This window comes from Oncorhynchus kisutch, linkage group LG5 (assembly GCF_002021735.2).
Source record: "Oncorhynchus kisutch isolate 150728-3 linkage group LG5, Okis_V2, whole genome shotgun sequence".
Lineage (NCBI taxonomy): Eukaryota > Metazoa > Chordata > Actinopteri > Salmoniformes > Salmonidae > Oncorhynchus > Oncorhynchus kisutch.
Window position 1 is genome coordinate 46,006,430 of NC_034178.2, and position 17,323 is coordinate 46,023,752.

General features: G+C 43.1%; 1 protein-coding gene and 1 long non-coding RNA gene across 6 annotated transcripts in view; one reads left to right on the forward strand and one right to left on the reverse strand.

The window, feature by feature from the left end:
• LOC109891121 (AMP deaminase 2-like) overlaps positions 1-17,323 on the forward strand; it is a 56,763-nt gene that overhangs the window by 22,931 nt on the left and 16,509 nt on the right. Inside the window, exon 1 of one of the 5 annotated variants that reach the window (XM_031825184.1) lies at positions 5,057-5,160. The exons of 3 other annotated variants lie outside the window; for them this stretch is intronic. In XM_031825184.1, the coding sequence (XP_031681044.1) occupies positions 5,085-5,160 (76 nt within the window). In that variant the 5' untranslated portion in view covers positions 5,057-5,084. Of the gene's footprint in view, positions 1-5,056; positions 5,161-14,124; positions 14,461-17,323 lie in introns of those variants that run through there. One more of the 5 variants, XM_031825187.1, reaches the window with a different exon arrangement.
• LOC109891122 (uncharacterized) lies at positions 3,967-6,068 on the reverse strand. Its single transcript, XR_002255494.2, has 5 exons — positions 5,565-6,068; positions 5,263-5,366; positions 5,051-5,152; positions 4,739-4,886; positions 3,967-4,631 (listed from the first exon to the last, which is right to left on the reverse strand). It is a non-coding gene; the product is annotated as an uncharacterized LOC109891122 (long non-coding RNA).

Below are 17,323 nucleotides of genomic sequence, written 5' to 3' on the forward strand. Positions count from 1 at the left end.
TTTGTTTCTGGTGTCCTTTGACAGCTCTTTGGTCTCGGCCATAGTGGAGTTTGGAGTGTGACTGTTTGAGGTTGTGGACAGGTGTCTTTTATACTGATAACAAGTTCAAACAGGTGCCATTAATACAGGCAACGAGTGGAGGACAGAGGAGCCTCTTAAAGAAGAAATTACAGGTTTGTGAGCCAGAAATCTTGCTTGTTTGTAGGTGACCAAATACTTATTTTCCACCATAATTTGCAAATAAATTCATAAAAAATCCTACGATGTGATTTTCTGGATTTTTGTTCTCATTTTGTCTGTCATAGTTGAAGTGTACCTATGATGAAAATTACAGGCCTCATCTTTTTAAGTGGGAGAACTTGCACAATTGGTGGCTGACTAAATACTTTTTTGACCCCACTGTATATAGTGTACTTTACAATGATTTGGACATGAATTGTGAAAATGCTAATATCAGTACCATTGACTTGCCTTGGATTTGTGCCACAAATGCAAAAAAAAAAAACATTTTGAAACTGGACAATAAAACCAAAGCATGGATTTCTGTCATACCTTGTCCATAAACTGCTTACAGGGTAAGGAAACCAATATGTTATTTTGTGATTTGGTTGAACTGTCCCTATCTAGTGGTCAGAGCCTGGTAATATCAGGATGTCAGATGGAACATAAACCTAACAACTTCAATTACACATATCTGAACGGTGGAAAAAACATCAACTTCCCTGAGTGCATTCGGAAAGTATTCAGACCCCTTCGCTTTTCCCACAATTTGTTACAGCCTTATTCTAAAATTGATTAAATACAAATATTTCCTCATCAATCTACACACAATACCCCATAATGACAAAGCAAAAAGTTTTTGGGACATTTTTGAAAATGCATTAAAAATAAAAAACAGATACCTTATTTATATAAGTATTCAGACCCTTTGCTATGAGAATTGAAATTGAGCTCCGGTGCATCCTGTTTCCATTGATCATCCTTGATGTTTCTACAACTTGGAATCCACCTGTGGTATATTCATTTGATTGGACATCATTTGGAAAGGCACACACCTGTCTATATAAGGTCCCACAGTTGACAGTGCATGTCAGAGCAAAAACCAAGCAATGAGGTCAAAGGAATTGTCCGTAGAGCTCAGAGACAGGATTGTGTTGAGGCACAGATATGGGGAAGGATACCAAAACATTTCTGCAGCATTGAAGGTCAAGAACATAGTGGCCTCCATCATTCTTAAACAGAAGAAGTTTGGAACCACCAAGACTTCCTAGAGCTGGCCGCCCGGCCATACTGAGCAATCGGGGGAGAAGGGCCTAGGTCAGGGAAGTGACCAAGAATCCGACAGAGCTCCAGAGTTCCTTTGTGGAAATGGGAGAAACTTCCAGAAGAACAACCATCTCTGCAGCACTCCACCAATCAGGCCTTTATGGTAGTGGCCAGACGGAAACCACTCCTCAGTAAAAGGCACATGACAGCCTGCTTGGAGTTTGCCAAAAGGCCCCTAAAGGGAACAAGATTCTCCCGTCTAATGAAACAAAGATTGAACTCTTTGGCCTGAATGCCTAGCGTCATGTCGGAGCGAATGGAATGGCATCAAACACAAAAGGTGGAAAGGCAGATGGAAGGAGGCAAGATCAGGTGTGAACATTCTAGCCAATGAGAGGGCAGATACGCAAGTGAACAACAGACACAAAACTCCAATTTAAAATAGTTTTTCTCAAAGTTGCCGAGATGCATTCAATACATACATATCAATACATTCGTAACAAACTAAAGATTACATAACTTCTATTCCATCAAATAATTCTCACTTAGCAAATTGACAACAAAGGAAATAGTTGGCCAAATCCCCACTTGGTTTGATTCTTGTGTGGACTGATTTTGACAGAAGTGGAACCTCTTGGTTTGCCTCTTCCACTTTGACTTGCCTGCCTAGTTAAAGGTAAAAAAAAAAAAAAAAACTCTGAGCAAGCAGATGCTTCTCTCTATTTTAACCACTAGAGGGAGTCTTTGACAAAGTAATGTGTCTTATCTCTGACCATCAATTTCAACTAGGGCCAGAGCAGAAAGTTGCATCTTCTCTGTGTTAAGATGGAAAATTCCAGAGCTCTCTACTTCTAAGAATAGTTCAGAGGTAACAGAGGATTTGGAATAACCAGGAACAAAGCTCCAAGGGCTACCATCATGGCAGGTGGAAATGTTGCCGGGGGTAACCAGATAGCCCGGCAAGGCCCCCTCTTCCACCCCTTCCATACAGTCTGAGTCAACTACTGCACCTAATCCACACCCCACTGGATGGCCATTGGTCCCTCTCTACCCAATGGGGTGGTTTGCAGGCTGACGGTCTGTGTTTATGATGGGTTGTATTTCATGGTTGTGGTACAGTTAAGCATGCTGCTCGCCTCGGGCCTAGGGGCTGGGCTGTGGCCACCGCTCCTAACGAGGTTCCAGTTAATCCCATTGATATGAGTGCTGGTATATCTCTGTCAGCTGGTATTGGGCTGATATGCCACCAAAAATATCCCCCCCTGACTCAATCGCTCACTCGCTCAGTTACCCACCCATTCACTCACTTTTGTGCACTGACTCACACAGGGGTGGGATATCACAGTTTAGTGATCCTCACTCGGCTCACTGAATAAACTGAACATTCCTGCAAGCCCAGGGCAGCTGTAGTCAGGGTCATATATCAGACAGGGCTCAGTGTGAATGTGTATATTTACGAGGGCTGTCCCCGACAAAAAAAAAAACATCTTGTTCGGCAGAAAGTCGTCTGTTCTTTCGACCAATTGATTGGTCAACATTTTTTGTGTATTTTCCCGTATAGACACACCCTATGTGTTTTAATAAAATAAACTATATGCATTGAGCTTGTCTGATGCTTTAAGTTTATGGTTTGATGAAATAAGACAAATGCCTTGAGGGCGCCAGAGAACCTGACGAAATATTCTCCTCCTGCTCCTGCTGGCTTTCGCAGATTCTGCCATTACTCTCCTGAAGTTGCCTGTAATAGGTTGCCGACTCGTCGTGTAGTCTTTCTCACGTTACAGGCCAGTTTCTCTTACCATTTCTACCGATCTGCATGCCAGTTATGGTTTTCATATGCACATTTTCGTGAAACAGTTTAATTTATAATGTCTTCGTATCTCAAAATCCTTGTCATGTGGTTAAACAACATTCTATCCAAATCTAAATGAAAATGATAACCTAAAAAGTAACTTATTTTGCCATTGCCAACTATGTAAAAATAGACTACATAAAGCCAACAAATAAAAACATTGCAGCCTGCAAGTAGAACATATCCTGATAAAAAATAAATATCCTATAAATCACATTGGGTAGACATGGCCTGTCTGCAATGAACTTGAAACATTGTATCGACTATTAAGTTGGGTCCATCCCAAAGCTGCACTAGCAAACCTGTAACATTGTATGCAAAATATTCTGGGCCTGTCATGCCAAATTCTGGGCCCGTCCAAAAAGTCTCTCTCTCTCTCTCTGCATCACAATGGGATTTGATAAACTATTAGCGTCCAATGATTTGAATTTTGAAGATCATTACAGCCTAAATTACATTATTTTCACTGTCACTATGCAAACAAGGCTGATTTCCGTGACAATTTCGCTGTTTAAACCAGTTTTGTTTAGCTAATAAAATGAAAACATTAATTTGAACTACTTGTGGTACCTTGTTAACATTACAACATGAAATACACGTCTTAAACATTGCTACGTTTTTCGGAAATGGCAAAGAAAACGTGTAATCTGCTTGACACATTAAAGGTACTTACCTTACAGATCACCAAGTCAGCTAATTTCCACTCCTTTCATATGCAAATCCATTTTATACATACACTGGCTTGTCTGGCTGTCATGTTTTTATTTAACCTGCCCTTCCCTTGTTTCCCTAGTCCTTTATTATGATGATATATATATATATATATCATGTAGCTCATTAGTACACACTTGTGGTTAAATATATGTATTTATTGTAGGTCCTATTATACAACAATAATGTGGAACTAATACATACCATCAAAGGATACCTTAAAACATACAATAATGAACACCTTGTGAAACAGCTGGGAAAACCAACCTGACAAAATGTAAGATTTTAATACATAAACATTCTTTTTTTAAACAGTTTAATATATATATATATATTGTACACACATGGCAATCATAAAATTCTGGTGTGTGGAATATTGACGAGGTGGTTGCTGTGTGGGTGGAGGTTTCTGCCTGTCACTTGTTCTCAACAGGCAGCCAGTCTCAGAAGGTGGACTTGAAGAGGGAGACTGCAAAATCCAAGCACTGCTCTCTTTGTTCTGAGTGTTTGCAGTGCTAATGTTTTTAGTTAATTTGTGTATCTCACATAATTATGTGCCCATTATGTTAGAGCAAGAAAACGTTCTTAGCAGATAATGACAATAACAGTAGCTGTAGATGATGTAATGAAACGTTGAAGGGTGATTGGTAATGAGGACGTCAGGTGGATCCAGGTCTGGATGTTGGGCAGAACCCCTAGCTCCTGGAGAACAGGAGCAGAGTTAAAGGGAACAGAGACGTAAACAAGGAAACACTCCAACTGCTCCATCTGGAGAAAATTGTTTGCTTCCACTGAGGTAACCCTAGGAAGACAAAGAGAAAAATATCAGTGTTAGGGAAACTAAAACTAGCTTCAGGTAATTTTTTGTGCAAATGCAAATAGTTATTATCTAAGATTTCTTATATTCACCTTAACAGATGGTGACCCCAGCTAGGAGCGAAAGAGCAGCGAGGTTTCCCAGGCCTCTCCTTCCTTTCGTCCTTCTTCCAAACCAATTGCATTGTTTACCTCAGTCAACAGCTGCGGCTTCCGTCTGGACTCAGTGGAGGCCTGGATGCTGTTGTTGTGTGCAAAAAGAATTACCTTTATAATTACGATATCTATTGACAATGTAAGATATTGAAATATGTCTGATTATGTACCATGGACAAACAAAAACAAATTGTAAAAAATATATCAAACAAACCATTGGTGACAGAATATAACTTATAACATCCGTACCTTGTTCCAGCTTTCATGACCTCGGTCACTCAAGATGACCTCTGGAGAACCGTGGGTGTTGAAGATGTTCATCGCCTTGGTGGTGGCCTCGCCAGTCTCGTCCTTGATGGGTATCATACAAAACAAAAAATATATTTTTGGTTCCAAGCACCCTTTTTAATTGGTTACAGACAGGAATTTAGAGTTATGCATGTACTCTTCCTTTTACTGACCTTAATGGGTTTTGCCTCCACCCACTTGATAAAGTGACTGGTTGCCGTCAGACACCAGCTGTTGCCATTCCTGGATTTTGTGAAGGGTCCGATGAGATCCACCTCTAACATTTAAAGTGTTAGAGAGAAGATTACGTTATTCTTACCCGTATCTGTCTTACAGTATGCACATTTTCATATTTGTAAGGATACTGACACACACACACACACACACTTTCTATGATATTGAACTCTGCTGTGGTCAAATAAAGCAACCATTACAAAACAACTTATCAGGGCAAAATTTGAATTGGGACGCTTACCTATCATACGCCATGGTGAAACAACTTTGATGGGCTTCAACTCCGATGCCACAGTCTTTGTCCTCTCAAACTTCTGGCAGGCTAGTCAGGGTACTGACCTTTAAGCAAAAAGTGACAAATTGAAACATTGTGTGCTCTCTGATCTGACATTCATTGAAATCATAATAATTTCAGATAGAATGTGATTGATAAACAAAAGGTTATTTCACTTTCCCAGCTGTCCACCTTGATAATTCTCTGTCAGAAGAAACAGATTTATTTGGCAATCATGCGTTTCACTCCGAATTGGCCAGCATGCATCTCAGTCAGCACTACCTCTTTCTCTTCTTTGGTAAAAAAAAATCACCCTCCTTTGTGGCTGGCCATCCTTCCCCCGTAAGTACAAATGATTGCCTAACAAGTTGGAAGAGAAGAGTTGTTGAAATACTCAAGTCTACGTACATTTGCACTGCTGTCTTTCTCCCTTTGTTTCTCTCTCTCCAGCTCTCTCTATCTGTCTGTCTTCCACTCTCTTCCCACCTCTCTCTCCAGCTCTCTCTATCTGTCTGTCTTCCACTCTCTTCCCACCTCTCTCTCCAGCTCTCACTTTAATCCTTTCTTTCTCACTTTCTTCCCCTCCCCCCTCTCTCTGTGTCTGTCTAGCGAAGACACCTAGTTAAGGGCATTTGGGGGGGGGGGGGGGGGGGGGCACATTTTGACACTGGGACACTATTTGGCATGACAGGCCCTCAGAGTTTCCACCCCAGTGAGCTTGGGACAGACACAGCTGTAGGCTATTCGCGCAAAGGATAAGAAGCAGTGTTTGACTTCAGGAGGAACTCACCGGAGCTGAGTACCGGCACCTCAAATGTTCTACTGCTTGAGCTCCTGTTCCTCTTATAGAATAATAGCTAAAAAGTATTGTGTAGCTCCTGCACATAAATAAACTCAGCAAAAAATAAATTCAACAACTGAGACATAAACTGAACAAGTTCCACAGACATGTGACTGACAGAAATTGAATAATGTGTCCCTGAAGAAAGGAGGGGTCAAAATTAAAAGTAACAGTCAGTATCTGGTGTGGCCACCAGCTGCATTAAGTACTGCAGTGCATCTCCTCCTCATGGACTGCACCAGATTTGCCAGTTCTTGCTGTGAGATGTTACCCCACTCTTCCACCAAGGCACCTGCAAGTTCCGGGATATTTCTGGGGGGAATGGCCCTAGCCCTCACTCTCCGATCCAACAGGTCCCAGACATGCTCAATGGGATTGAGGTCCGGGCTCTTTGCTGGCCATGGCAGAACACTGACATTCCCGTCTTGCAGGAAGTCCCGCGCAGAATGAGCAGTATGGCTGGTGGCATTGTCATGCTGGAGGGTCATGTCAGGATGAGCCTGCAGGAAGGGTACCACATGAGGGAGGAGGATGTCTTCCCTGTAACGCACAGCGTTGAGATTGCCTGCAATGACAACAAGCTCAGTCCGATGATGCTGTGACACACCGCCCCAGACCATGACGGACCCTCCACCTCCAAATCGATCCCGCTCCAGAGTACAGGCCTCGGTGTAACGCTCATTTCTTTGACAATAAACGCGAATCCGACCATCGGACTTTGTCAGTGAAGAGCACTTTTTGCCAGTCCTGTCTGGTCCAGCGACGGTGGGTTTGTGCCCATAGGTGATGTTGTTGCCGGTGATGTCTGGTGAGGACCTACCTTACAACAGGCCTACAACAGCCCTCAGTCCAGCCTCTCTCAGCCTATTGCGGACAGTCTGAGCACTGATGGAGGGATTGTGCGTTCCTGGTGTAACTCCGGCAGTTGTTGTTGGCATCCTGTACCTGTCCCGCAGGTGTGATGTTCGGATGTACTGATCCTGTACAGGTGTTGCACCATGTGGTCTGCCACAGCGAGGACGATCAGCTGTACGTTCTGTTTCCCTGTAGCGCTTTCTTAGGCGTCTCACAGAACAGACATTGCAATTTATTGCCCCGGCCACATCTGCAGTCCTCATGCCTCCTTGCAGCATGCCTAAGGCACGTTCACGCAGATGAGCAGGGACCCTGGGCATCTTTCTTTTGGTGTTTTTCAGAGTCAGTAGAAAGGCCTCTTTAGTGTCCTAAGTTTTCATAACTGTGACCTTAATTGCCTACCGTCTGTAAGCTGTTAGTGTCTTAATGACCGTTCCACAGGTGAATATTCATTAATTGTTTATGGTTCATTGAACAAGCATGGGGAACAGTGTTTAAACCCTTTACAAAGATGATCAGTGAAGTTATTTGGATTTTTACAAATTATCTTTGAAAGACAGGGTCCTGAAAAAGGGACAATTCTTTTTTTGCTGAGTTTATAAACAGTACCAACGCCCAAAATGAGTACTGGAACCTAAAAGTCAAGCACTGATAAGAAATAATCAGGTAGGCCTATTTTATGACGTTTCTACTGGATCAGAGCTTTACATTTTTCCCTTTCACGCTGAGTGGTTATCAAAAGGGGGAGACCTGGAAAGCTTTTTCAAATACATTGAGGAACTATTGTAATTCTCAGTGGATGTAAAAACAGACTTTGTTTGCTCCCTGTTTGAGGTGAAGAAAACCTTAATTTGAGACGCTCCAAATTAAGTCACTAGTGGTGCTGCATTAAGCCAATCAGAAATACTATCAGATCCCCAAATGGGCCCATTTATATTCCTACATTTGCGTGCAGGCCAGGTAGCCTATAGACCCAATTCTATGTACAATCAGGCCAGGTAGCCTATAGACCCAATTCTATGTACAATCAGGCCAGGTAGCCTATAGGCCTACTTCTATGTATAATCAGGCCAGGTAGCCTATAGGCCTACTTCTATGTATAATCAGGCCAGGTAGCCTATAGGCCTACTTCTATGTATAATCAGGCCAGGTAGCCTATAGGCCTACTTCTATGTATAATCAGGCCAGGTAGCCTATAGGCCTACTTCTATGTATAATCAGGCCAGGTAGCCTATAGGCCTACTTCTATGTATAATCAGGCCAGGTAGCCTATAGGCCTACTTCTATGTATAATCAGGCCAGGTAGCCTATAGGCCTACTTCTATGCGTGCGCGTCCTTACTCAATATTGACAGAAGCGCTCCAAACAAAAGACAGACTACCTTTACAAAACTCATAAATGGAGTGAAACAAACCAAAACTGGTTTCTCACAAGTGTAGCATAGGTTGCGGATTCTGAAAACAATGTGTTCCCTCAGAGAATGAGAAGAAGAAGACTGGAATAATAATAATAGTGAATGCATTAACAGAAATGACTGTAACCAAAGTAACAAACATCGTAGATTAGAAATTATAGGAATTAACGGTAAATGTACTACTGGTGATATATGTAATGGGGAATTGATAGACACTAACAATCAAAGGCAATCAATGCACACAATGATGTTATGAAATAATGAATGTGCACAAAATTGGCGGGAGTGTTCATTCTGGAGAGAGAAATGCATTGTGCATCTGGGTGCGTGGTCAATCCGACATCTGCATTGACCATGCAGCATTTACGGTGATATGGCCTCAGAAGTCAGGGCATTCGTACTTCTTGCGCTTCACGGAGCAGTGCAGAGTTATACAGGATGTACCGCCCCAACCAAGTTTATACAGGATGTACCGCCCCCACCTACCGTCAACTAATCATGTCATTGTGGAACTATACAGAGCCCTCTGCATTGTTTAAAAATTCGGGAGAGGCATGGTGATGTGGTACAGAGCTCGATTTGGCCTCTGCATGCCTCTGGAGGCTCTGCTATTGCATCACACCCTCCATATAGAGCCTCCTACCACATTTTTAGATCAAGCCGAAATGGGCTTTTAGTCTAGGCCTCTGCAATGGATAAATTCACTGAGATGGGCGCAAATATATATTTGTTACTGCTCAACTAAAACGATCTCGGTCGACCATCAGCCTAATCTCCAAACATTCGACCAGTCGACTAATCGGGGTCAAGCCTAATATTTACAGTACATGAGTGACAATTATAAACATAGGTGTTTCCTGTTTGTCTTGCCTTCCAACGTGTGTGTGTGTGTTCTTGTACTGCTCTAGTCTGTCTGCCCAACCAGTGCACCCAAGTAGACTGAGCTGCCCCTTAAACACCATCCATCATGGGAGAGGCTCTGAAAGACCCCCCCCCCCACCCCACTCAGCCCTCCTAGTGGAGGTGAGGAGGAGTTCACACCCCCTCTCAGGAATGATCCTGCCGGCTTCAGGGGAATGGGACGTTGACCTCAAGATAGCCGGTTTAGCTGAATGGTTAAATCCCTGAAGAAATAGCTGTGGCACAGTGTATGTTATGTGTAAAGGGACACTGGTTCTGGGCTCCCTCTTTGCTATATTCAGATACTGTGAGAGCTGTGCTGATAAGCAGATAGGCTGGTGAATGGTGAAGTTAGGGCTAGGTTATCAGAGATGGGAGGGAGAAGAGGAGCAGAGACTCTGGTAGCCTTGGGACAGTGAGCGTGGGATATTAGGGTATGTGTGGACGGAATGTTTTGAGAACCCTCTCAGGGATGGGCTCTCACAGAGATACGGAGCATCATGCTGGGGTGAATGGTGAGATATCAGACCGGAGCTAACAAGATTGGGTTGTTTTTTTCATTTGTTTCAATTTCTAATTATTTGTTTCACATGAGAAAGAAGATTGAACAAGTTCTTGTTAGATTTTTCCCCACTCTATATTTCATCATACCCATGTCTACTGTCTAAAGTTGAACTCATTCAATCAGCTTACACTAGATGACTGGCTTAAATAAAAATCAGCATCCAAATTAGTCGTCCTGGACCAGGGTTGATAAACAAATGGTGTTGTTCTGCAGCACAGTGTTTCTCTGGTCATCTCTAAAGACAGTTCTCTTTATATCTCCAGAGGTCATCATGGTGTCAGGTCCAGCTCATGGATGTTTTCTTTCTCTGTCTGGTAAAAGCAAGAGTGTGAAAACAGTCTGGACAACCCCTCCCTCTCTCTCTTCTCTCTCCAGTTATTGTCACCTCCCAGCTCTTACTGACAACTACCCATGAGCCCCCTCTTTCCATTTACTGAAACCAGCCCTCTTACCCACCGAGCACCGACCGACACGGGACATCCATGGACGTTGAAAAGTAGTTGAAACTTGGTCAGTTCAAATCTGAACCAATCATGGGCGTTTGTTTCACAAGTTTGGAAAGCACAGTACAGTAAAGAAAAGTAGAGTATAGGTCAGTACTATACAGTACATTACTATAACGTTTAGTACAGTAGAGCACAATAGAGTACAGTCCAATTTAGTGTACTGAACTTTACTGAACTCTACTGTGCTGCACTGAACTCTACTGTGCTGCACTGAACTCTACTGTGCTTCACTTAACTGTACTGAGCTGTACTGCGCTGTGGTGTACTGTGATTTCCAAAGTTGTGAAACATATAAGTCTATGATTGGAACAGGTTTGGTCCGACCAACCAAATTGGGTCTTGTTTGGGGCCGGAGCTCATTGGAATAAGTGTGTAGAATAATACCCAAACAAGCAAAGGAGGATATAAGTTGTGTACCTATTCAGGATACGTCACCATGAAGAAAGTGACATTTATAATTATGCATTTTTGTATAGTACAGATCAGGGACCCATGATGTCATTCTGTTACCATCATTTTGTTACCCGGGTATAAATCCACTTCAATTACTGTAGTTCAATAACTAAAAATTGATTTTTTGAAACTGAAGTCGTCATGTCATAGCGGACACCCCATTCTTTCAGCAGACATCTTTGAATATTAATTTGTGGCCACAAAAAAACTGTCATTCTGTTACCAAACTTTACGCCTGCACTGTTATTTCGAGACAATTTGTTTTTGTAAAATTTTCTGTAGAAATTGTTAAAAGTAGTCCTTGTGCGTGGAGTTGTATGGTTTTTCACTTTGTAATCAATGGTTCAGAGACAAACTGACTGTTTGGCATACTTTTAAAGTGAAGAGTCTCAGCATTGTTCTGTTACAGTGGAATTGCCTCTTTGCTCTGCTCCTCAGTGTTATTTCTGTCGTTCTCTCTTTGTATTCTCTGTTCCTATCCTCCCAGTTATGTAATATTATCTAGGGCTAATGTCAACAGTGACACAAACTAACAATGCACCATGCCCTGTGTGTACTCTCTTCATGACTTCCAGCCACTAAACGCCTGCTCTGTCACTCAACCATCATGTAGCTACCCTCTTTGAGCATCTTTTTATCTCAGTGGGATGAGATGGGATGCTTTGCTTCCTAGTGCGTACTCTCTTTTGGGGGGTTTAGACTAATGGAAATACTGTGTTTTGTTCTGTTATGGTGCATTTTCTGCACCAAGCATTAACAAGAATTTATGGAGAAAGAAGATGTGGTATCCCTAAACATAGGAACTCATTTTAGTTTTTTAGGACTACAAGCTAGCAAGCTCTATTGCATGAGAAGCTCCGCCCGCTAAGTGCACAGCTGGGGGGGATGGACTGTATCCCGGTAATGCCACATGCCTAGAGGCTGGTAGACCAGTACAGTGGGAGAGGCGGCATGTGTGTGTGTGCGTGTGTTTTCAAATGTCTGAAAGTTTGAGGACAGGAATATCTAGGTCAGCTTTCTTCCTTTTTCAGTTAACCTCACTCCAGAATGTACCAGATGTTTTCAGTTAACATCTGGTACATTCTGGAGTGAGGTTTTCAGTTAACATCTGGTACATTCTGGAGTGAGGTTTTCAGTTAACATCTGGTACATTCTGGAGTGAGGTTTTCAGTTAACATCTGGTACATTCTGGAGTGAGGTTTTCAGTTAACCAGATGTTTTCAGTGGAGGCTTGTAAAGGGGGTTGGGTGAAGTATCATGTTTTAGTTTAGAAAAAGGAACATTTCCAGTACTGTCAACTTTGTCAGAGCCCTTAATGTCTTATCTCACAGTGCATCAGAGCTCATAAAATGTTTTGTCAGACAATGTCCTTATCTTTCATTGTATCAAGAGTAATAAGATAAAACCGAGTAATTTGTTGATTTAGCAACCAGTATGAAACCAATCTCACAGCAATCAGATTGAAGACTATATTGTATTACATTACACTGCAGAAGTCAAGACAGATTTGGGTCGTCCTACCCTTGTAAAGCCCAGAAGAACATGATTTCACTTGGAAAGGCCAGTCACTGCCTTTTAGGGATGTCATTTTATGAGGACATGACTGACCTGGAGGATACAATGAGTGTTTGGGTTCCGGCCAGACAGAAAATGACTCTACTGCTGTAACCATTCAGATAGTAGAACAAGCCACTCAGTGAAGGCTAGGTCAACTCCTGTGTAATTATGTCTATTTATGTGTGCTGGTTTTGCAGACAAAACAGGAACCGTCAGGAATCTGACTCTTGTCTAGCTGTGGTGTGTGTCTAGGCTGTGCCTGGGTCTATATCAGGGTTGTCAAATGGCCCGCGAGTCCTATCAATTCGAGCCGCAAAGGTGGTTTGAGTAAGCCTTTCTATAAATATTTTTTCCCCTGGGGAAAAATTCTCAATTGACATGACTAAAACCAAATAGAAATGGTGTAGAAATGACAATGACCTACATTTCTAGTCTCTTTACTCTGTCCAGCTTGCTAACAGTCTTCAAAACGGAAACTAGACAGTCAAGGAGCATCGAAAATTCCAAAAGCGATGTATAGAGTTTTTATTTTTTGATGGCGAGGAAATATAACCAATTTTAAGTGCGGCCCTCCGCATATGGCCCGCTGGGCAAAATGATTTCCCCCTTCTTCCCTCTCCCCCACTTAGTCCTCAGCTTCTCATTCTGAGAAGGTTGCACTACATGCTTTTTCTCTCAGACTTTCCTGAAGAAATAGAGAAGAGTCAAAGAATGAGGGATTGAGAATACAAAGAGATAAGAAAGGGGAAGAATAGAGAGGTAAATAATAATAATACAACTACTCCTACGGAGTTCCAGCAGTCTCCTAGGGAGGGATGACCAAGCCTGACTCACTAGAGGAACCAGGCTTCCCTTTAACAGCAGTCATGTGAGGAAGGAAGCAGGAAAACCCCTCTTCCCCCTGCCTGGCCCCTTACATGCTGCATTAGAGCAGAGAGTTGTCTGCTGTCAGGGAGGACTATATGATACTAATTCACACATGCTAATGTAGTGTACTCACTCCCATTACATCATAGAACTGCATTAGTCTACACTTTGTGGAATAGGCTAAATGCTCAAAGGTGTTCACTGTTCACATTTGCAAAAAACAAACACGCATTAAAACTATGTGTATCTTCAGGCACTATAGGCGACTTTCTATTAATGCAGACTAAATGAAATACTCATGATTTTAAAGAACACAAAGAAACAAACCACTTTCATATAATTTAAGCTACACCACACATTAACACACACAGAGCATGCAGTAATACTGTGAGGGGGAGGGGGAGAGAGCTGGAGACAGTGGAGGGGGAGTGCTGAGAGAAACCCAGCCTCCTCCATTCTACAGCACATGAAGTGGTGCAGCCCACCTCACACCCCTTAGCACCACGTGGTACACTCCAGACCAGTCATAGGGATTTAAAGGGATTGTTATGTGTACAGAAAACCGGCCTAATCCAGGAAGCAGCACAGGCACAGAGGCAGAGAGAAGGGGGGAAGCAGAGGAAAACAGACTCAGTGCAAAACGGGACTGAGTGGGAAAACTAAAGAGACAGTGATAACATAGAATCAGAGAGACGGAGAGAGAAGACAGTGTATCCCGCTGCTGCTGAATGTGAGGGTGAGAGCATACTCTGTCTCTCTCCCTCTCTCTCTTTGTCATCACTCTTTCCACGTCCGTCCGCTGTGTCTGTGGGGGAGGGAGCAGCAGCCGTCCTGTCCCGGGCCTGGTGACATGTCCCAGCATCCCACAGGAGCCATCACAAGCCCACCGCCACCACGACCGTAAGGTACTGTAACACTGTAACTGGAATGACAGTGATGTAGCCAGTTATCTTCTCCTTCGGGGAGAATATAGCCATGTTGTTAGAACTCTAGTTGTGTGGTGGAGACCACTTCTGTATTGTACCCTGCTCTGCTACTTCTGAGACAGGAGCGGGATGTACACATGCACATTGCACACACAACACACACTGACCAACACAGGCACCATCGATCAATGCAGCAGGAAACTGCTGTTGCTGACAGAAATTAAAAGAGGGATGGAAACGGGGATGAGAGGGGGATGAGGCTGGGGGTGGGGGGGCGTGATGATGAACGAAAGCATCCTTTGGGAGGAGAAGGAGAGGGCAGATAGAGAAGGCTGCGTCACAGTTGTACCGCCGGGCCGGTCTATCGCTAGTCTCACCGATCTCGGTTGTACTTACTGCAGTGTCAGAGTGCAGCCAAAGGGCTGCATGTGTTTGGGTGAGGGGGTAGATCTCTAAGAGAACATATTGCCTGTGTGTGATGACCGCTGAGATCCATGTTGTGAGTTAAAGTACCTGCCGGTGTCCTGTCCTTATTCCTATTTAATGTTAACACCCTGATTATTAGTACAGTCAGTTTGTCTTTAAAATCATAGTCGTTTGAACTTTACATTGTGGAGTACTGTGACATTTGAAGTAGGAATTTCTTCTGTCCCCACCCATAAAAGGTCCTTTCAAAAGTCCTCAATTCAGCACAGTTAAAAATGTTCAGCGTATGTGATACCACAGTCTATTTCTAGCAATGTGGTCCCAAACTTGAATTGCTAGAATTATAAACTACAGAGTATTTCATGTTTGTTTACCACAATCCTGCTAGTTATAATTGTCCACTTCATTTGGTGAAGTAGGCATTCCTGTGGTGGGCTAGTGGCCTAAGCCACTGCCTCCAGAACACATGTACCAAGCTAGCATGGGTTTGAATCCGGTCCATTGCCTTTTCAGCACACTGTTTTTACCTTTCGTCTCTCTACCTTTCTCTATCCTAACCAATAAAGTAAAAATACCTAAGGAGTGGGACCTGCTGTCACCCCCGCAAAAAAAAAAGATGGGGGGGGGGGGGGGATAATTATGCATTATTGTTGCGTGTGTCATTTGTGTGACATGACAGCATGTTGATTGCGTGCAGAAATGTGAGAGGATCAATAGCAGCTCTCACTCAGGTATTCATCACTGGTCCTTTTTTCACCTGAATGGCCTTTAGGGTCTTTCCTCAGTTACCTCGACTAACCGGTGACCCCAAACATTGACTCTGTACCAGTACCCCCTGTATATAGCCTCGCTACTGTTATTTTACTGCTGCTGTTGAACTATTTTTTACTTTTATTTTCAGTTTTTTACATAACACTTTTTTCTCTTAACTTCTTAAAGCATTGTTGGTTAAGGGCTTGTAAGTAAGCATTTCACTGTAAGGTCTACACTTGTTGTATTCGGCGCATGGGACAAATCAGATTTCATTTGATTTCCAAGGCTCTGTAGAAAATATTCCATACTGTAGCAAGAAGACTTGAGGAATTCAGGCTACATTTGAGACAATATATTGAGGCAAAAAGGGGTTCAAAGTAGAGTTTTATTCTTATCTGTGGTTGCTAAGGAATATTTGCAGAGTATGTCGCCCTCTCAGGGAATAGAGCGAGGGAGGTGTAGTGAGCTGTGAAGCAACAGCTGCCTCACACACTGACGCCATAAACAGTCTACAATACAACATATGATACACACACACAGATATGGTCAGACACACAATCTGTCTCTCACAAAAACAATCAGGATAGACACATCTCTTTCTTAAACACACACTTCTCACACACACACACACACACACACACACACACACACAGCATCGTCTCCTCACTGTGTCCACTGTCTGAGAGCTCTTGTTATCGTATGTAGGTCACCGCTCTGTGAGGATGTCATCTGTCACTTAGCACTAGGTCAGGATGTCATCTACTGAGATGGCCTGGCCTCTCGCTGATCTATCCCAGGGACAAACACACTGGGACAGCAGACAGGGACACACACACGGCAGGTAGCCTAGTTGTTAGAGTGTTGGGCCAGTAATCAAAATGTTGCTGGATCACATCCCCGAGCTGATAAGGTAAACATTTGTCGTTCTGCCCCTGAACAAGGCAGGGAACAGTTTTCCCTGGTTGGCCGTCATTGTAAATAAGAATTTGTTCTTAACGGACTTGCCTAGTTAAATAAATGTTCGAAAAAGAAAGACTCTCAGTCCAGTGTAATGCAGGAGACAGGAGGGTACGAGAAGGAGAGAGGTGCAGGCTCAGGCCTTAGAGAGATGATGATGAGGGGAAAACTGAGGTGAGCTCAGCTGACTGACTGCACTGTCATGCTGTGTGTTGAGGAGCTGGGCTTTCATTGCAATGAGGATTAGTGCTAAGTAGGACCTAGGACAGCATACCCCCCCCCCCCCCCCACAAACACACATATTTTGTAAACAGTAAAAAACACGCAAGCAGCATCTTACTGGAAATGTGCTACAGGCTAGATGGCACACAAACTGTACAGAGTACTGTTCACAGGGAAAGTAGATTATACAGGTGCTCCAAAATAACAAACACTGTCTGGGTTCTTTTAAAACTGGATGAATGCAGTGTGTTATCCTGGAGTGTTTGCATAAAATGGAAATACGCTCACACACGTTTGGTCCTCATTCAAAAACAATTGGTTGTGAATGGATGGATTTTCTCCTCTGTGGTTTTCAGACTGTTATTAATTGTTGCTCTCCAATACCAATCAGTTGTCATGGCGCTGGGCTCCGTCAGTGCGCGCTAACATCAAAAGCTTTCCTCTTGCGTTGTGAATGAATTAACTAATGATGTCCCTGTACCAT